The 20,080-nt window shown below is 55.0% G+C and overlaps 1 protein-coding gene across 2 annotated transcripts in view; it reads left to right on the top strand.

The window, feature by feature from the left end:
* Positions 1-20,080, top strand: part of MAPKBP1 (mitogen-activated protein kinase binding protein 1) — a 52,598-nt gene that overhangs the window by 29,855 nt on the left and 2,663 nt on the right. Inside the window, exons 4-30 of one of the 2 annotated variants that reach the window (XM_059913539.1) lie at positions 5,729-5,791; positions 6,358-6,415; positions 7,158-7,328; positions 7,712-7,849; positions 8,108-8,290; positions 8,871-9,031; positions 9,821-10,010; positions 10,585-10,731; positions 10,948-11,123; positions 11,897-11,988; positions 12,255-12,380; positions 12,763-12,833; positions 13,005-13,126; positions 13,400-13,475; positions 13,586-13,697; positions 13,871-13,934; positions 14,192-14,326; positions 14,534-14,670; positions 14,875-14,930; positions 15,988-16,224; positions 16,695-16,861; positions 17,092-17,237; positions 17,404-17,556; positions 17,692-17,776; positions 18,073-18,356; positions 18,579-19,175; positions 19,615-19,700. In XM_059913539.1, coding sequence (XP_059769522.1) covers positions 5,729-5,791; positions 6,358-6,415; positions 7,158-7,328; positions 7,712-7,849; positions 8,108-8,290; positions 8,871-9,031; positions 9,821-10,010; positions 10,585-10,731; positions 10,948-11,123; positions 11,897-11,988; positions 12,255-12,380; positions 12,763-12,833; positions 13,005-13,126; positions 13,400-13,475; positions 13,586-13,697; positions 13,871-13,934; positions 14,192-14,326; positions 14,534-14,670; positions 14,875-14,930; positions 15,988-16,224; positions 16,695-16,861; positions 17,092-17,237; positions 17,404-17,556; positions 17,692-17,776; positions 18,073-18,356; positions 18,579-19,175; positions 19,615-19,700 — 4,033 coding nt within the window. Of the gene's footprint in view, positions 1-5,728; positions 5,792-6,357; positions 6,416-7,157; positions 7,329-7,711; positions 7,850-8,107; positions 8,291-8,870; positions 9,032-9,820; positions 10,011-10,584; positions 10,732-10,947; positions 11,124-11,896; positions 11,989-12,254; positions 12,381-12,762; positions 12,834-13,004; positions 13,127-13,399; positions 13,476-13,585; positions 13,698-13,870; positions 13,935-14,191; positions 14,327-14,533; positions 14,671-14,874; positions 14,931-15,987; positions 16,225-16,694; positions 16,862-17,091; positions 17,238-17,358; positions 17,557-17,691; positions 17,777-18,072; positions 18,357-18,578; positions 19,176-19,614; positions 19,701-20,080 lie in introns of both variants that reach the window. The other variant, XM_059913538.1, reaches the window with a different exon arrangement.

Genomic DNA, 20,080 nt, shown 5'->3' with positions numbered 1-20,080 from the left:
GAGGGCTTGGCCCTTCCTGGTTCAGAGAAGTTCCTGGGCAGTGGGCCCAGCACCTGGTACGGGTGCTCCACCACATGACTCTGGGGCTGAGGCCCCGAGAGACTGAGGCCTCACTGCTTCCCTATGAGAGTGAGCAGAGTCCCTGTACCTGTACCCTGGGGTTCTGAATTACGGGACTCAGCCGGTTGGGCCCGCCCAGACCTGTCATGTGGAGGATTGCAGCCAGTACTGCTGCAAGGGCACGTGCCAGTGACTGCCTGCTGTGCTGGCCAGGGTCAAGGGATGTGGAGACCAAGGGCCAAAGATTGACGCAAACTGCACCCCACCCTTCCCTCCCTAGCAGACTGAGAAACTTGCTCAAAGGTCAGAGAAGACTGACGAGGCTCCCACATCAGTGTTTTTGAGGTCTCTTCTCTTGGGAGGACCTCAGCAAGCTGGGCACAGGGGGACCTTGGAGGTCTTTGCCAAGTTCTGTCTTCACCATCTGCATTATTGTCCTCACAAGTGGAGCTGTGACCGAGGGTTGGTCTCTTTTTTCCTCTTTCTCTGTGTTGGAAGGTTTCCAAATTTGAATAATTAGAAGTAAAAATTTCAGCTTGGCCTACCTGTGTGTGTTTCCCTCCTCTGCTTAACTCTCCCATGCCACACATGAGAATTTCCAGGCTACACTGGGGGTGGGGGTTGGGAGGTGTTAGAGAAGGGAGAGGTTGCCTCAAAGCCAGTCATCCTCTGTCTGCATTGTCTTTTTACACACACCTGCTGCTCTCCCTCCTTCTTCCGCCATGGAGTCCAACCTAGGGGAGACAGGAAACAGAGGATGCTATGGCCCAGCAAGACTCAGAATTTATGTGCGGTGACTTGGGGAGTGTTCTCAGCCGCCCTTGAAAGGCCACCATGCTGCTTCAGGTTTAAAGGAACCCTCATCACCTACTTTTTCTGGATTTGGAATGTGGCTGTCGGAATCTGCATCAGTTCATTTCAAGTCAGATCAGCTCTGAGCTGAACCCCTCTGCTGTGGTTTATCTGGAGCTGATCCGAAAGCTAGGTAACCCAGCACCATTCAGACTGGAGGCCATCACCAGAGAGGATGAGCCTGCAGAGGGCCGCCTTAGCCGGGCGGCACAGATAGCAAGAAAACGTCAGCTCTCCCGAAAACTTGGTGGGCTTTGCGTGATGGTGGCAGGCCTGGGGGTTATCATTTTTCACACACTGAATAAAATATTAAAATCTAAATATCTAGATCTATGAACTTTGAACGATAACTGCTATAATTTTCATGTGCCCTGTTATGATTTCCAAAGATTCTGTAGCCAGAATCCTTTTTCCCTCCAAGCGCCCCAGTCTTCTCTGCCTCTTCTCAGAGGCTCCTGCCCTGGTGCTCTGTGCGTTAGGTCAGTGTGCTTTCTGTGTTTGTCTCTCCTTTTCAGCTTCAGTTTTCTCTCCTTTCTCCCACTCACTCCACTCTCCTTTTCTGAGAGCACAGCTTCTGGAATCCTGACTCTGTTTTGCTTTAGCTGAGAGGCCTTGAATAAGACCTCTGAACTCGTTTCTCCACACTGAAGTGAGGCTGATTCTGTACCAGCATCACAAGCTTGTCGTAAGGATTAGCCAAGACCAGACCTCTAAGGTGCTTAGCAGAGTGCCTGCTACACAGAAAGTGCTGGATAAATGGTAACTCTTATTATTGGGCCCACTGTGTGAAGAGCAGTAGACCGGTTATGAAAGGAAGTGAAGGCCTTCGTGCTTAGAGTTCATTGAAACTCTCGCGTGGTGCTTTTGAACTTAGCCAGGAGGTGTCACTTCCATTCTCTTTCTGTGCTTCTGTGCTGCTGTCCTAGTCACTTGAGGTAGTTTCTCCCTCAGCATTTCCCCCATCCCCTCCTTGCTACCTTCCAAGCTTATCATCTCCTAAGTGGATGAAGATGTAGATAGTTTCTTTCCCCAGGCTTCACCCAGCTCTCCTTCCTTGGCTGCCTTCCCAGAACTTTAAAGGAAGCCTCCTTGAGAGTTTTTATCATTACTCAGACCCTAACAGGACTCACCTCCGTTTTTCTGAAGGAAAAACCTGACGCAGTCCCTGAGCACCTTGTTCCCACTGCCAGGAGCCCCTTTTGGCTCCCTGTCCGTGCTCCAGGGGGAGTAATCGTAAGATTTGCCGTTTGTTTGGCTCCCACTGTGCGTCCAAAAAAAATTATTTGATCTTCACAGAAGTCCTGAGAGCTTGATCCTAGTGGCTCCTTTTTTTTTTAACATCTTTATTGGAGTATAATTGCTTTACAATGGTGTGTTAGTTTCTGCTTTATAACAAAGTGAATCAGTTATACATATACATATGTTCCCATATCTCTTCCCTCTTGCGTCTCCCTCCCTCCCACCCTCCCTATCCCACCCCTCTAGGTGGTCACAAAGCACCGAGCTGATCTCCCTGTGCTATGCGGCTGCTTCCCACTAGCTATCTATTTTACATTTGGTAGTGTATATATGTCCATGCCACTCTCTCACCCTGTCACATCTTACCCTTCCCCCTCCCCATATCCCCAAGTCCATTCTCTAGTAGGTCTGTGTCTTTTTATTTTTTAATAAATTTATTTATTTATTGTTGGCTGTGTTGGGTCTTTGTTGCTGCGCACAGGCTTTCTCTAGTTGTGTCGAGCGGGGGCTACTTTGTTGTGGTGCACGGGCTTCTCATTGCAGTGGCTTCTCTTGTTGCAGAGCACGGGCTCTAGGCATGTGGGCTTCAGTAGCTGTGGCATGTGAGCTCAGTAGTTGTGGCTCACAGACCCTAGAACGCAGGCTCAGTAGTGGCGCACGGGCTTAGTTGCTCCGCCGCATGTGGGCTCCCCCTGGACCAGGGCTCGAACCCACGTCCCCTGCGTTGGCAGGAGGATTCTCAACCACTGTGCCACCAGGGAAGTCCAAGGTCTGTGTCTTTATTCCCGTCTTGCCACTAGGTTCTTCATGACCTTTTTTTTTTTTTTTTTCTCCTTAGATTCCATATATATGTGTTAGCATACTGTATTTGTTTTTCTCTTTCTGACTTACTTCACTCTGTATGACAGACTCTAACTCCATCTAGTGGCTCCTTTTTAACAGATAATGAAATAGGCTTGTGACTTACCCAGGGTCACAAAGCTGTACATGGCAGAACAAGGACTCAAACCCTGGTCTCTGACTCCAAAGCTCACAGTGTCCCCACTGTCCCACACTGCCTCTGAGGATTTGGAGATCCTCGGTGCCGCCTTCCATAGAAGACAGGTGGGGCATGCAGTAGGGAGGAGAGCTGGGCCTACGGATACCCCAGTAGACCAAGCTAGTGGACCAAGGGAGGCATTCATCCATTCAATAAACGGTTCTTGAACAACTGTGATGGGCCAGACTCTGCTAGGCACAGGAGACAAAACAGTGAGCAAAACCAGGCTCAGTTCCCACCATCATGGAAGACACAGTCTGGTGGGGGAGGCAGTCAACAATAAATATCCTACTGTATAGCACAGGGAACTATATTCAACGTCCTGTGATAAACCATAATGGAAAAGAATATGAAAGAGAATGTATATATATGTATAATGAGTCATTTTACTGTACAGCAGAAATTAAACACAACACTGTAAATCAAGTACACTTCAATAAAATACATTTTAAAATTAAAAAATTGTAAAATTGCAGTTGTGATAAATGTCACAAAAGATTGATACAACTGTGTTGTGAGAGCATATACTGAGGCCTTCTGACCTGAGATCTGAAAGAGGACTATGTGTCAACTAGTTGGAAAAGGGAGAGAAGAATGCTCCGGACGAGGGAAGGCGCTCTAGCAAAGGCCTGGAGTCGGAGGAGCACAGCAAGTTAAAGGGAGTGAAAGGATGTGGTTGGAGCATGGTGCAGGGTGAGGCTGGAGGGTGGGCAGGGGCCGCACCACCCAGGGCCTTCATGGTACTTAAGGGGTTGGGTCTTAGAAGCCCCCCAGGGATGTTCAGCAAGGGGTGACACAGATCAGAGTTGCGCGTGTTTGATGTAAAGAGGCCTGGACGCTGGAAGAGCTATGAGTCCTGGCTCTGCTCTTTATAGGAGCCTAGGTTTCCTCACCTCAAAATTCTGGAGGGTTGGACCAGGTGATCTTTAAAGTCACCTAGCACAGTGCGTTTAATTCCTTCCATCCTTCCTTCCAACTCTAAGGTTTTATGAATCTTACCTGTTTTGGAGGAAGTAGGCCCCCTGTATCCTGGACTGCCCCTCACAGAAGCTGGACAAGTGTGCTTGTGTGTGTGTGTTTGGGGATGCGGGAGGGAGAGTGATGGGGCACAGAGTTTCCAAAGCCATCTGATTTGGGTCATATCTTTAAAAACTCTCCTGACGTGGCATTCTAGAAGGGAAGTGGGAGACTGGAAGTTGGTATAAAGAGAGAAGGAGAAAGGAATGAGGAAAAGGAAACAAAGATTAGGAGATGGAGAGAGAAGAAGAAAGAAAACAGTGAGGAGGGATTTGGGGGAGGGGATTAGAGGAAAAGATGATGTGACTCTGGAATTCCAAGGCTGTCCGTCAGCCTGGCAGTTCTGGGCAGAGCTGGTGTCCCTCCGAGATCCCAGTGTCCCCAGTGATTACCTGTGGCGTTTGCATATGGAAGTGGTTTATTGAGCCTGAGATGCTGAGCCCTCACTAGCGGCTTGTACCTGCCTTCGTTTCAAGTTTCTGGCAAGCGGTGGGTTTCGGATGTGGGGTCTGCAGTGCCTTCCCACTAAACCAGGCTGAGTCTGGAGGACGTAGCCCTCTCGTCCTTCTCTCCCCATCCCCTTACCTAGTGTAGCAGCCTCCACGTTTGCACCTGTCAACTAGTTACAGTTCTGATGAAGCGATGAGGCAGAAGGGCTGTGGGCGCAGGCATGCTGATAGCCGGGGAGCCTGAGGGAGAACACTGCTGGCCATAGCTGCCCGCTTCTTGCCCCCAAGTCCTAGCACCTGGCCTCCCCTCTGGAGCTGCCTCTGGAAAGTCAGTCTGAGCCTGATCCCATCCAGCCTCGCCTTCTGGCTGCAGAGGGTGCTCCCAGCCTTCTCCCACTGTCTTCCGACAGTCTGGAGGGTCCGTCTCAGGTTCCTCGGGGCCAGGGGTTCTCAGGGCTGGGCTTCCCCAGGCCCTCTCAGGCTCTCTCTGCCCCTCCCGCCAGTAGTACCGAGCCTCCGAGCGGTTCTGGTCCCCTGCCTCCCACCCGCTCCATCACCTGACGCGTAGAGGGTGTGTGTGTGGGCTGGGGGTGGGTTGGCTTCTGCCAAGTACCCAGGTGGGCACACACGTGAGAGGCCTCACTCCTTGGAGCTCAAATACTTGACACACGTGTGGCTCCACGTCACACTGGCTGTATGTATACCTGTGGCCTGCTTTGCCCAAAGCACGTGAGTTCTTCCCTCCTGCCCCCCTTCCTGGGCTGCGCAAGGATTGTGGGAAGGCCTGGGTCCCTGCTGCCCTTTGTGGCAGAGATGGCGCTGGTGCTTAGGGACCTGGTGGGGCTAGGCTTGCAGAGAGGCCTTTCACCCTCACGAGGCTGCAGAGATGGGCCCTTATGGGTGGGAAAGGAAGTGGGAAGAGCAAATTGCCAGAAGAAAACAGTCAGTTGCCCTCAGTGGCAAGTGGAGCCCCCTTGAGCTGGCTCGCCCCAGCTCCCTGGCCTGGGGACCTGGAGCTCCTGGGGGAGCTGTGGTTTGGTGCTGAAGTCAGTTGTCTCACTCATCTCCCCAGGTGTGTGGTCGTGCTGTTCAATCCCCGGAAACACAAACAGCACCACATCCTCAACAGTTCCAGGTAAGTGGGTCTGGGCCCTCAGGGAGCATCTCCTGGGGTCTGTGAGAAGGGTCTGAGGTCTCTGTGGCTCTGGGGACTGGGACTGGGCCCCAGGGCCAGCTAGGGAAATGCCGCATGTGCCACTGGTGTCTGCTGGTCTTGCCTTTTTTTTAATTTTATAGCTACTTTATTTATTTATTTATTTATTTATTTTTGGCTGTGTTGGGTCTTCAGTTCGCGCGAGGGCTTTCTCCAGTTGCGGCAAGTGGGGGCCACTCTTCATCGCGGTTCGGGGACCACTCTTCATCGCGGTGCGCGGGCCTTTCACCATCGCGGCCCCTTCCCGTTGCGGGGCACAGGCTCCAGACGCGCAGGCTCAGTAGTTGTGGCTCACGGGCTCAGCTGCTCCGTGGCATGTGGGATCTTCCCAGACCAGGGCTCGAACCCGTGTCCCCTGCATTAGCAGGCAGATTCTCAACCACTGCGCCACCAGGGAAGCCCTGGTCTTGCCTTTTGAGGGGACTGTGAGGGAGCCGGGCTTAGGCCGGGCTGCCAGTGCCCCTTTGAGCCTGCCTCATTTCTTGCAGGAAGACCATCACTGCCCTTGCCTTCTCCCCTGATGGCAAGTACTTGGTCACTGGAGAGGTGAGTGTGGAAAGGAGGCTGCAGTACTCTGAAGACGGTGGTGGGTGGCCTGGCCTCAGCAGAGAGCTACAGTCCTGGGCCTGGTTAGGGCTGCTGCCGCTCTGGCTTCCTGAACGGATGCCAAATCCCGGTTTTGGCTGCACCTTAAAACAGTGGTTCTGAAGCCGTAGTGGGCATCAGAATCAGCTGGAGGGCTTGTTAAAGTGCACATTGCTGGGCCTGCTTCCAGAGTTTCTGGTTCTATAGGTTTGGGAGGGGGGAACCCCAAAATTTGCATTTCTAGCAAGTTCCCAGATCATGCTGATTCTGCTGGTTTGGGAAGCACACTTTGAAAACCACTGCCGTAAGATATTCCTTGTGCCTGGGGGCCCCCTGCTGGGCGCATGAGGGACACCTCTCCCTTCTCAGTCTCTTACGGGGAGGCATAGGCGTGGGTGGTGGTGGTTCTCAACCCTGGCTGCCCATCAGGATCCCTCTAGGAGCTTTGAACAAACACAGGGGCGCAGACCCTCACCTGGAGATACTGAACCAAATCTGGGGGTGTTTTCTCTCTGATAATCGTTGTTGTCCTGAGATATTTATCATGTTTCCTCTACACCTTTGCCCTGTGTAGCACTCTGCTTTGGGCCAGGGGCTCATTAGAGAGACTGTGCCCAGTAGCTGGAGAGGTAGGCCCCACCCTGAAAGGCTAGGGGAGGCTGTGTGCCTCTGTCCCTCACTTCCAGTTCTTGCCTCCCTGCAGAGCGGGCACATGCCTGCCGTGCGGGTTTGGGACGTGGCCGAGCATAGCCAGGTGGCGGAGCTGCAGGAGCATAAGTATGGTGTGGCTTGTGTGGCCTTCTCCCCTAGTGCCAAGTACATTGTCTCTGTGGGCTACCAGCATGACATGATCGTCAACGTCTGGGCCTGGAAGGTGAGTGGGCCGGGTGGGCCGGCCTCGCAGCCTCATGGGGGTCCAAGGGCCAGTTGGGGACCTGAATGAACCCCTTCATTCCACCCTGCTGATCTCAGTTTTATTCTAGAAAATGACCTGAAGCAGAAAAGAGCAACTGTGTAGCCAAGCGTGTTGGTAGAAAGAGGCTAGCTTTGTGCCTCCGAGGACCTCCAGAGGCAATGAATCTCTTCAACGCCTCTGGAAAAGGATTCTCCTTCCTCCCCTCTTTTTCTGACCAGTAAATCCTGGAAAGAAACATTTTTAAAGTACAAATCCTATCTAACCCTCCTTCATCCTCTGAGCCTCTTCCGTCTTAGCTCCGAGAGGCAGAACTGCGATTCTTCCTTTGGCTTTCCTTCCAGAAAAACATTGTGGTAGCCTCCAATAAGGTGTCCAGTCGGGTCACCGCCGTGTCCTTCTCTGAAGATTGTAGCTACTTCGTCACTGCTGGCAACCGGCACATCAAATTCTGGTACCTTGATGACAGTAAGACCTCAAAGGTGAGGTGCTCAGGCTGGAAGTAGCCCCCAGGGCCAGGGTCTACTCAGCCCACCCCAGGAGACTGCTCCCCTTGGGCCCTTCTGCTTTCTCAACAGCCATCCAGAAGTTCTGGATGAGCCAGATGCTGTCTGGGCCGAGGGGTAGTCTCAGAGGGCAAGGAGAGCCTTGCTGCGCCTCCTCCCTCCCGCTCCCCAGGGCCTGGTTTCCAGGGCGGCCCCCGGGGCGGATGGGTGGGCGACAGTGTCGCGTCTCCACAGGTGAATGCCACCGTGCCCCTGCTGGGCCGCTCCGGGCTGCTGGGGGAGCTGCGGAACAACCTGTTCACCGACGTGGCCTGTGGCCGAGGCAGGAAGGCGGACAGCACCTTCTGCATCACGTCCTCAGGGCTACTGTGCGAGTTCAGTGATCGGAGGCTCTTGGATAAGTGGGTGGAGCTGAGAGTAAGTACCTCTGTCCCGGTGGGTGGGGTGGGTGGGGGCTGCCCGCGTCTCAGCTCAGGGGAGGACTGACGCCTGTGGCTCTGTGCAGGGGCTGGGCCCTGCATGCAGGAGGGGACCCCAGGGGGAAGAGGCTTGAGGGAGCCAGAGCTTGGCCCAGTTCCAGCCCGAGCAGAGCTGTGTAACTGCCTCCTCTCTGCTCTTTCTGTCTTTCTTTCCCTGCTTTCCTCTTCTGCTCAGAACACAGACAGCTTCACAGTAAGTGGCGCTAGACTCTCCTCTCTTTCTCACGCTGTTCCTTTCTCTTTGCTGGGCTTTTCCTATTTTGTCCTCTTTGCCAAAACCTCTAGTGCCTTAGAAGGCTCCCGGACTCCCATCCCCCATCTGCACATTGCTGTGAGCCCTCTGCCGCCTGCTGCTGGAGGGCGGGGCGTCTCTAGATAACAGCTGAGGGGCTTGGGCCAGAGCAGCTGGGCTGCTTTCCCCTCGCCCCCTGCCTTGGCTGGTGTCTCCTCCTGGCAGGTGACTGTTGAGGAGGGGTTGAGCTGGTGGCCCATGCTGACGTGAGCCCCTCTGCCTGTAGACCACCGTGGCCCACTGCATCTCTGTGAGCCAGGACTACATCTTCTGTGGCTGCGCTGATGGCACCGTGCGCCTCTTCAACCCCTCTAATCTGCACTTCCTCAGCACCCTGCCCCGGCCCCATGCCCTGGGGACAGACATTGCCAGTGTCACAGAGGCCAGGTGAGCTGTGTGGGCCCCCTGCCTCCATTTCAGAGCCTTACTCCGCACCCAGCCTTCCTTGCCTGTGCTTCAGAGAATAAGATGAAGGGTGTATCGATACTCCCAAAGATTACAGGAACATCTCTGCACACACACAAATGTGGCTTTATTGGTACACGGCGCACTGTGGGGGACCATGGAGTGTCTCAGTATGTAGGCGTTAGGAGGGGCTTAGTGTCAGATTTGGGCTTGTGTTAGATGATTTTAGGATTGGATCCAGGGACTGAAGTTTTGCTCTGGTTGGGTGCTGTGAGGAAGTGGGGGCAGTTCTACAATTGGACATTTAATTTTATTTGAAAGGTGGAAGGAAAGGTATGGAGCTAAAGCTGTAATTGGTAAAGAAGTTTCAGTCAGTCCTGAAAGATGGAAAACGGTGATGTTTGGTCATTTTTGTGGTTTGTACAGTGATCTTGTTTTTATCTGTCTCAGACACCACTACAGAGTGGTCTTGTTTTTGTTTCACTCCGTCATGACCACAGAGTTACCTTGTCTCACGTTGGTGTTCTGTGACCTCGTTTGTGTTCATCAGGAGAGCACCATGGCCCAGCAGCTAGTGCTGGGTCAGCTCCTAGCTGAGAGCTGTCAGAGGCAGCTTTTTCCTCTCAAGCAGCTGCTTCCAAACCTGCGGGTCTGGAGAGGGCTCCCATGCTCTGCTCCTTCCTTTGTGGTTGGGCTTCTGTTTTCATTCCCCTCAATCCCTCATTTCGTCAGCTCCTCACTCACCAGTTTGCTCTGTCCTCTTCCCCACAGTCGCCTCTTCTCTGGAGTGGCGAACGCCAGGTATCCAGACACCATTGCCTTGACCTTTGATCCTACTAATCAGTGGCTGTCTTGTGTATACAACGACCACAGCATTTATGTTTGGGACGTGAGGGACCCCAAGAAAGTGGGCAAGGTGTACTCGGCTCTGTATCATTCCTCCTGCGTCTGGAGTGTGGAGGTAGGTGGGCTGACTCGAGACTGACCCGGTTTGCCGGGACAGTATTGTGAGGACAGAAAGTGGGGATCCCCAGGTAGAACGTCATGTTCCCGCTGCCTCCTCATTTCTCCAGCAACATCCGTGTGTCCACATACCTTCAGATGGGTCCTGAGGGTTGAGCTTGAATTTTAGTGCTTATATGTCTCAGGCTTCTTCCAATGTGTCCCCGTCCATCCTTAGCTTTGCCTTGTCCTGGGCTGGGTGATCTTGGACGAGTTACTGAACTTGACCGAGCCTCATTTCCTCAGTGGTGAAATGATGTACCTGATTCATCTAATTGTTTTAAGAATTAAGTGAAATAATGTGAGTGGGAAACATAGAAGAGTGCCTGGTACATGGTAGATGCTTGGTTAACGTGCTTTCCCGCAGTGATTTGAAGAGTATCTAATAGTTACGGCTTGCTTACCATGTGACAGACAGCGGGCTAAGCCTTGGCCAGCGTCAGCTCCTTAATGTCATTCCCTTCCGTCTCCGTGGGCAGGCGAGGGACTGCTCCCTAATTGGAGCTCTGACTTTGTTCCCTCTGCCCCTTCAGGTCTACCCGGAAGTGAAGGACAGTAACCAGGCCTGCCTGCCCCCCAGTTCCTTTATCACCTGTTCCTCTGACAACACTATCCGCCTGTGGAACACAGAGAGCTCTGGGGTACATGGCTCCACCCTGCACCGAAACATCCTCAGCAATGTGAGCCACGGGGCCCCCACTCCATGCCTAGTGCCCACGTTCCTTCGCCTTCACACCGCCTTCTCAGGAACTGGGTCCCCAGACCTTGATCTCCCAGCTCTTATTTGGCCGGCCCCTGCGAGCCAAGGCTTTTTTGTCTTGTCCAGCATTCCTCTCCCCTTGCTTCTGTACTGGGTCAGGCCTGCCTTATCTACTTCTCCTGACCTGCTCCACTAGGACCTCATTAAGATCATCTATGTGGATGGGAACACTCAGGCCCTGCTGGACACTGAGCTGCCCGGGGGAGACAAAGCTGATGGGTCCCTGATGGATCCCCGAGTGGGCATTCGCTCTGTGTGTATCAGCCCCAACGGACAGCATCTCGCTTCAGGGGACCGTGTGGGCACACTCAGGTAATGCCAGGTCTGGAATGGGTACTGCCTGCCTCTCATGGTCTGGGCTGGGGGAGTTAGTCCCCAGGGATAGAGCTTTTGAAAAGTTTGGCTCTAAAAGATTGGGGAAAAGATATTCATATACAAGGGAAGGATAATTATAGTGAAGAAGCCCAGCAGAAACCATCCTAATCAAGTAATCAGGCTTAGCATCCTCATATCAACATCACAAAGTCCATAGTGGTGCACTAAGAAGGACATAGCATTTTTTCTGTGGTATTCTTGCCAAAAATGCAGAAAACTCAGTCCTGTCATGAGAAAACAACAGACCAACTCAAAGTGAGGTACGTATGACAGAGCATCAGTACTCTGCCAAAGTATCAGGGTTATGAAAGGTAAGCAAAGACTGAAGAACTGTTACAGACAGGAGACTGAAGAGAAGTAACAACTCAATGCAGTTTGGGCTCTGGGTAGGATCCTGGATCCAGAAAAAGGATGTGGCAAAACTGGTGAAATTCAAATAAAGCCTTTAGTTCATAGTGTTGTACCAACGTAAATTTCCTGGTTCTGGCAACTGGACTGTTGTTATGTAAGGCGTTAACATTAGGGAAAGCTGGGTAAGGGAAATACGGAAACTCTCTGTACTCATTGCAACTTTTCTCTAACCTGAAAGTTCAAAAATAAAAATAAGCTTTCAAAAAGATCAGGGGAGAGGGTGTAGCAGAGGAAGCAGAGTGAGTCTCTCTTCCTGCAGCCTGGCAGTGACCCCCTCCCTCCTCTCCTCATCTTTGCAGGGTGCACGAACTACAGTCCCTAAATGAGATGCTGAAGGTGGAGGCCCATGACTCAGAAATTCTATGCCTGGAGTACTCTAAGCCGGACACAGGTAAAGAGGATGCCTGGTACCCAGCCCAGAATGGCACAGGGCTCCTCCAATCCTGCTAGTGCCACTTACATCTGTCCTGGCTGTTGGATGTGGGACTGAAAATCCTTTGACTCATTTGGTGTCATTGCAGGTTTAGAGGAGGGCAGCTCTGTCCCTTCTCTGTGGTTCTCTTGGCTTAGGGATATGGGGCTCAGTTCCTTTTTGCTGGACCCAGATAGGGGCCTGCTCTGGGCACTCGTGGGCTGATGGAGTTCTTCCAATCCCAGGTCTGAAGCTCCTCGCGTCAGCGAGCCGGGACCGGCTGATCCACGTGTTGGATGCTGGACGGGAGTACAGCCTACAGCAGACGTTGGACGAGCACTCATCCTCCATCACAGCTGTCAAGTTTGCAGGTAGGGGCAGGGCAATTGAGATACATTCTGCCACCTATGACCGACATCTCCCCTGCCCCCCCACTGCCACCTGCGTCCTGCCTCCATGGGAAGGGTATGCCCGTCACAGTGGCATGTGGGACAGCAGCTAGCTGGCCGGCCCGGGGCTGGATGGGAAGACAGGTGGAATATAGACTCTTAGTCCAGGGGACCCTGAGCAACCAGGTTAGCTGAGAATGGGGAGAAAGGAAGGCCTAGGTTTGGAGGGAAGCATCCTGATTTAATTGGTTGTCTCAGCCTTGTAGAGTAGCTCCATAGAGGGAACATGTGGAGGGAAGCGGAGGGAAGGCTGGCCTGCTTGTGGTGAGAGGAGTGGGAACAGCTAGGCCCCCTTCCTCCATAGCCAGCGATGGGCAAGTCCGCATGATAAGCTGTGGAGCAGACAAGAGCATCTACTTCCGCACTGCACAGAAGGTGAGGTTACTGGGTGTCCCTGAATGGGGCAGTGGGTTTGTGGGTGGGGCGTGGGGTCGCTACGCTTCCCCTACCTGAGGTTGCGAGAGGTAAAGGGCGGCAAAAGCAAGGCTCTCTGGGTCTGGTGAGGCATTTGGGCATGGGATCTGCCCTCATGCTCCACCCCTGCAGTCTGGAGATGGAGTACAGTTTACACGGACACACCACGTGGTACGGAAGACGACCCTCTACGACATGGATGTGGAGCCCAGCTGGAAGTACACAGCCATCGGCTGCCAGGATCGAAATATTCGGTGGGCATCCCTTTCTCAGACCATCTGACCACATTCCTTCATGCCCAAGGGGGTCAGCTCTAGGCAGCTCAGCCCTGTGTCTATCTTTTTGTCCAGGACTTTGTGCCCCCCTTGAGCCTACAGAATGAGCACTTTGCGTCACCCAAGAGGTGGTAGCCCCTTTGGTGTTGGGAAGTGGCTTCCAGAGAGAACAGAGCTGCGGGTGAATGCTGGCTTTGCTGCCACCCAAGTGACCGTGACCTCCTCCTCATGAATGAGTGTGTTTCTTCACAGGATCTTTAACATCAGCAGCGGGAAGCAGAAGAAGCTGTATAAAGGGTCGCAGGGTGAGGATGGCACTCTGATTAAGGTAAGGGCCCAGCAGGATGGACGTTGGGCTGGAGAACGGGAGAACGGGGCGCTGGGCAGAGAGGCACTGGTGCTCCCTGTCCTCGTCCAGCTGTGTGTCCCACTCCTCAGGTGCAGACAGACCCCTCAGGGATCTACATTGCTACCAGCTGTTCCGACAAGAACCTTTCCATTTTTGACTTCTCCTCAGGCGAGTGTGTGGCTACCATGTTTGGCCACTCAGGTGAGTGTAGCCCTGATACTCTCCCCCTGGAACTTCCCTCTTTCTCCCTTTAGTTTCCTGCGTCCCAGCAGAGCTGTCTGTCCCTCCCCTCCAGCTAACCCCCTGTGTGTTGGGACAGACACTTGGCTGGGACTTCAGTGGGGCTCATAGGCCATACTCTTTGTTCTTCACAGAGATTGTCACTGGCATGAAATTTAGTAACGACTGCAAACATCTCATCTCCGTGTCAGGGGACAGGTGAGCAGAAGCCAGCTTCCCTGAGACACAGATTCTTCCTCTGTGCCACAAACACACCCTGTCCCTCCCCTCTCTTCAACTCAGTGATGTCTTGGGAAGTAGGGCTGAACAGGAATATTTCTTGGCTGGGCCTGACCTGGCACTGGAGGGTGGCTCTGGTCTCCTTGCCAGCCTGTGGAGAAAGGGGTGCTAGAGGTGTTGCCACCCACAGAGACCTACCTACTCCTCCCTCACCCAACTCTGTGGCTCTACCCCAGCTGCATATTTGTGTGGCGCCTGAGCTCTGAAATGACCATCAGCATGAGGCAGCGTCTGGCCGAGCTGCGCCAGCATCAGCGCGGGGGCAAGCAGCAAGGACCATCCTCTCCCCAAAGGGCTGCTGGACCCAACCGGTGAGAACAGAGTGTGGGGTATGGACAAGCGGTGGGTGGGCATCCAGACTGCTCGCTGTGATGGCACGGCTCCTCCTCCTTGCTCTGGACCTGCCATTCAGAAACTCTGTATCTCCCAACACTTGTTTCTCACACGAAGACCCAAGACGTTGGCCTCTTCCCCTATTGAGTCTCCCCTCCCCCTGACCTTCGTTGTCTTGGACTCAGGCACGAGGCCCCATCGATGCTATCTCCTGGACTAGCTCTCTCATCAGACAGTGACAAGGAGGGAGAAGACGAGGGCACTGAAGAAGAAGAACTTCCAGCTCTGCCCATCCTTGCCAAGGGTACCAAGAAAGAGCCAGGTCTGTGGAAGTCTGATGTGGGCCAGACACGCACCAGTTGGTGCAGTGGCTAGATGTGCCCTTTCGGGGGCTGCGGGGGTGAGAGCAGTGTGAGCCGAGGAAACTGGAGCATTGTCGTAGCCTCGTAGGGTGTGGGCTGCTGTGGGACCAGTGCTGCACGGTGGGTGGGCGCGAAACCCTCTCTGACTGCCGGTCTCTGTCTAGCCTCGGTGCCCAGCACGGCCCTGCCCCGAAGCCTGTCCCACTGGGAGATGAGTCGGGTGAGTCACCGTCGTTAAAATGTCCTTCCAAGGTTACAAGAAGTGAAGGACGGTGAAAGCAGGGCTCTCTGCACCTGGGGAGGCATTTGGGCATGGGGTCTGCCCACGTCTGCACCCCTTGTGTCCAAGGAAGGGGAGCTCGAGCCCCTGGGCTGGTTCCAGGTGAGGGGTGACGAAGTCCAGGTATTTCCTCCCTGCGGCCTGCAAGGATTAGTCACCACTAGGGGAAATACTCTGCTTGTTCAGCCTCCTGGGGGCCTGGGAGTAAACAAAGAACATGTTGAGGTGGGGAGTAGAAAAGGGGTCTAAGCTGAATGGTTACAAGGAAATTTCAAGAAAGTCAAAGGGCCAAAGAACTGAAATCTGGAGAAACTGTAGTTCTGAAGACCCAGGTGAAGAGCTAAGCTCAGAACTTCTGGAAGAGTTAGAGGGAAAAGGCTTTAAGAGGACCAGTAGCTGAGCAGCAACTTCAGGGTGGCCGGGAGGAGGATGAAGGCTTGCAGAGGCTGCCCAGCCTTCCCTTGTCCCACGTCAGGGTTTCAAGCTCCAGCACCTTTCATTGTCAGCAGCAGTTTCATGGGATGATGGTGGTGTGGTGTCTGGTGCCTTCTGACCGGGCCATGTGTCTCAAGCCAGGGCCATTGGTTTGTCCTTGGTGCTGTGAATGGACTTGGGCTGTCCTCAGAGTGGGGGCCTTTTAGAGACTCCCAGCTCTGAGGTGTCCATGACACCAGTGAAGACGAAGACCAGAAGGTCCTCTAGGACAGGACACAGAGTGAAGCTGAGAGCCTGAACTCTGGAGCCAGACTACCTGAGCTGTAACCTGCAGGCAGACTGTCTGTGGGACTTGGACAAGTTACTTAAGGCCTCTGTGCTTCAGTTTTCCCATCTGTACATGTGAGGCGAATGGTAGTACCTCCTTCATAAGGTGGTTGTGAGGATTAAATGAACTAATACGTGTAAAGTGCCTGGTACACAGTAGGTGACGTGAGAGTGTTTGCTAAGACTGTTGTGTGATTGTTACTGTTACTCCTCTCCCACTCCCTCCCCACACCAGGCACAGGAGACAGAGGAATTCCTGGATCCAGCTCCTGCAGCCAACCAAGGACCCAGAAGAAGGGGGCGCTGGGCTCAGCCAGGCGTGGAGCTGAGTGTCCGCTCCATGCTGGACCTGCGGCAGCTGGAGACGCTGGCCCCAAGTCCTCGGGGCCCTAGCCAGGACTCTCTGGCTGTGAGCGCTTCAGGTCGTGGGAAGCATGGTCAGCAGGCCCCTGAGACCTCACATGCTAGCCAGGTGAGCCCGCTTTCTCCCGCGAACTAGAGATCTCCAAGCAGCTTTAGCCAGCCTTGTGCCAACAGCTGGGGCCTGAGCATTGGTGCAGCTGTGCTTGCTCTGACTCTGTGGGACATGGGTAACCTGAGCTGCAAAGTCAGGTGGGGCTGGCTAGGCTGTGCGGTACGGTGCTTGGGGTGCAGGAGCAAAGGGTAGCCTTTGTCCTGGGCTGGGTTCCTTGGAGGGCTCATGATATGAAGTGGTGGCTGGAGGTTGGCAGCCAGAGTGCTAATGTAGTTCTTCCAGAAGCTCAAGAACACTAGTTGGAACCCAGCCTGGCTTTTTGGTGTCTGTCCTCAGAGTCGGAGCTTCCCCCAGAATTGGTGCCCACTGGATCCTTGCCCACCTCCACCTCCTCTCCCAGACCCTCACTCACGTCAGCAACCCCAGTGATGTTTCCAGAATGTGTGTTTCCCTTTGTGTGTTTCCAGAATGAAAAGCGCCCCCGGCCTCAGGCTTCCCAACCCTGTTCCTGCCCCCACATTATCCGATTGTTGTCCCAAGATGAAGGGGTCTTTGCCCAAGAACTGGAGCCTGCACCCATCGAAGACGGTATTGTCTACCCAGAGCCGAGTGACAGCCCCACCCTGGATACCAGGCAAGGGTCCTGCAGACTTCTGGGGCCATGCACCACCCGCCTTGTCTTCCCTTCCCTCCGAGGGTTCTGTATTTGGGTGGGGGGCTGGCCCCAGGCACTCAGGGCTTGCCCACCACTGCCTCATCCCCAGTCCTGCTCATGGGTCGGGCAGAAGGAAGGCAGGAGCCCAGTGGGGCTGCTGCTTACCATTGCTCACTGCCTCCTCTTTCCCCTCTTGGCCTTTCTGGCAGTGAGTTCCACGTGCAGGCACCAGCCCGAGGGACCCTGGGAAGAGTGTACGCCGGCAGCAGGGGCTCAGAGAAGCACAGCCCTGACAGTGCCTGCTCCGTGGACTTCAGCAGCAGTCGCCTTTCCAGCCCTGAGCATCCCAATGAAGGTGAGGCTGCAGCCCTGAGGGAGGGCCGGGACCACGCGGGTCAGTGGACTGAGGTGGGAGTGGAGGCTCTGGTGACAGAGGGGTGCAGCGTGATGCTTCTCTCCCCCTCCCCCACATCCAGACTCCGAGAGCACGGAGCCCCTGAGTGTGGATGGCATTTCCTCAGACCTTGAAGAGCCAGTCGAGGGTGATGAGGAAGAGGAGGAAGAGGAGGGAGGCACTGGCCCCTACGGGGTGCAGGAAGGCAGCCCCCATACCCCGGACCAGGAGCAGTTTCTAAAACAGCACTTTGAGACTCTGGCCAATGGGGCTGCTCCAGGTGTGGTCACATTGGTCACCGCAATCTACCCTTCTTTCCTCCTTGCCCCGCTGAGAGGGAGGGTCCAAGGGCAGGCCATGCCCGGGGGCTGCCTTCTAGGGGAGGCAGAGTCCCTGATTTCTGTCACCCTGGCAGGGGGCCCAGTCCGGGTACCAGAGCGGACAGAGTCTCGGAGCATCTCCTCACGATTCCTGTTGCAAGTGCAGAGCCCCGCACTCAGGTACTGTCCACAGCAGCTCACTTTCCTACAAGGAGCTCCAGCTCTCCTAACCTCGCAGTGCTCCCAATAGGGTCAGCCCTGCGCCTGGGGCAGCCTGCAGCCCTCTTCTCTCCAAGGCTCTGTCTTCCATGCCCAGCAGCACTGTGCACTCCCCAAGTTTTGGGACAGCTGTCCTGGCTGGCTTTGTGCCCGCCCTTCTCTCCTAGTGCCTCTCTAGTGCTGTGCGAGCTTCTCCCCATCTTGGCAGGGAGGAGCCCTGAGCCTCCTCTGGGGCTTCTTCCACATTTCCTCCCTAGGGAACCATCCCCATCTTCCTCAAGCCTGGCAATGACATCGAGGCCAGCCCAGGTGCCGCAGGCTTCTGGCGAGCAGCTGAGAGGCAATGGTGCCAATCCTCCAGGAGCACCCCCGGAGGCGGGGCCTTCCCTTGGGAACCCTGGCCCCCAGCAGGCAGCCCCTGTGCTGTTGCCACGACGCCGTCTCAACCCGGACAGTAGCTGGGCCCCCAAGAGAGTGGCCACAGCCAGCGCCTCAGGTGGACTCCAGAAAGCCCAGTCGGTGCAGAGTCTGGTGCCACAGGGTGAGGAGCCTGGGGGGCTCAGCTCTAGGTGTGGGGAGTGTGGAGCCCATGGGCGTGCTAGAGGAAGGTGGCCTCACGTGGCCCTGATGTGTCACTGTGCTTGCCGGTGGGAGCCCCTTAGTGGGTATGCGCAGGGCACAGCAGCTCCTAGAGAGTTGAGCCTTAGCACCCGGGACGCCTTTCTCACCGCCTGACCTGTGTATGTCTCTGTCTCCCCTGCAGATGAGGCCCCTCCACCAGGCCCGTTGCTCTTACAGGAGATGGAGGCCCAGGGGCGCCTGTGCTCCCTGCCCCAAGCTGACAGCCGTCTGTCTCAGCCCCACTCCTACCAGAACCCCACCACCAGTTCCATGGCCAAGATAGCCCGCAGCATCTCTGTTGGGGAGAACCTGGGCCTGGCTGCCGAACCTCAAGCTCCTGCCCCCATCCGAGTCTCGCCACTCAGCAAGCTGGCCCTGCCCAGCCGGGCTCACCTGGTCCTGGATATCCCAAAGCCACTGCCTGATCGTCCTACCCTGGCCACATTCTCACCTGCTACCAAGGGCCGGGCCCCTGGTGAGGCAGAACAGCCTGGCCCCTCAGCGGGCCTAGCAAAGGCTCACAGTACATCTGAGAGGCGGGCCTGCTTGGGGGAGGGTGCCACTCCCAAGCCTAGGACCGAGGGCCAGGCTCAGCCTGGGCCCAACAGTCCCCGTGCCCAGCAGCTGCCGGCCAGCAGCCTCCTCCGAGGCCCTGAGAACCTGCAGTCCCCAGCCCCTGAGAAGACTCCCAGCCCTGTGGAACGCACCAGGCCGGGGGCAGCCCGGAGCCGGGACTCAGGTGTGCACAGCTCCCAGCTCTCATCTCCTGCCCTGTCCTCTCTCTCCCGTGTCTGTTGGCCAGTCTCTGGCTCTATCCCATTTCTGTGCGTCCAGCCTCTGGCGTACTTCGTCCTGTCTGCTCCTGTTTCGGTCCATTAAGTCACACCCCTGATGGTGAGACACTCCTGCCGACCTTCATGATCTCCCTGTGACCCACTTGCCCCTTCAGTGCCTTCCGGCCCCTGGGACTGGGGCTGGAGCTGGCCCTTTCCTCTGGACCTTGTTTCCTGGGTGGTGTTGGGAGGGTGTCGGGAAGGAAGGAGGCAAGAGGAAGGGACTGAGGGCGTGCGATGCTGGGTGGGGTGGGGGTAGGCCTCTCTTCCTCTGAGTGACCCCTGGGTGGGGAGGCCTGAAGGGGCAGCTTTGCTGGGCCTTACTGAGCTGTCTGTCCCTCCCAGAACCAGCCGTGAGCCTGGAGCAGTGCGAACAGCTTGTGGCAGAGCTCCAGGGCAGTGTGCGCCAGGCCGTGCAGCTCTACCACTTGGTACGTGTTGGGTACCCCCCCGCGGCGGGAAGACAGAGCAGGTCAGGAGTGCTAGCTGAGTATCCGGAACATAATGATAAGGCTCTTCCACCGATGGGTGGGTGGAGCAATTAAGAACATTCTGAGTAGGTGAGTGGGTTAGAAGCCAGGCCAGGCCTCATGAACTGAGCACGTATCGGTCATTTCTGGCTAACAGCTGGAGACATCCTCAGACAGGAGGGTGGGGTGTAGAGAGCCCACATGTCCTAGTTTGCTTAGGACCATGCAGCTTATGCCTGTTGTCCAAGTATAATTATTAATAGTATCCCCTTCCATATTCAAAACTGACTTGGCCACCCTAAACATAGGGGACAGTCCAGCAGGGGCCAAGATTTGAAAGA

This window comes from Balaenoptera ricei, chromosome 2 (assembly GCF_028023285.1).
Source record: "Balaenoptera ricei isolate mBalRic1 chromosome 2, mBalRic1.hap2, whole genome shotgun sequence".
In the NCBI taxonomy this organism is placed as follows: Eukaryota; Metazoa; Chordata; class Mammalia; order Artiodactyla; family Balaenopteridae; genus Balaenoptera; species Balaenoptera ricei.
This window is presented reverse-complemented; position numbering and strand designations above follow the sequence as displayed.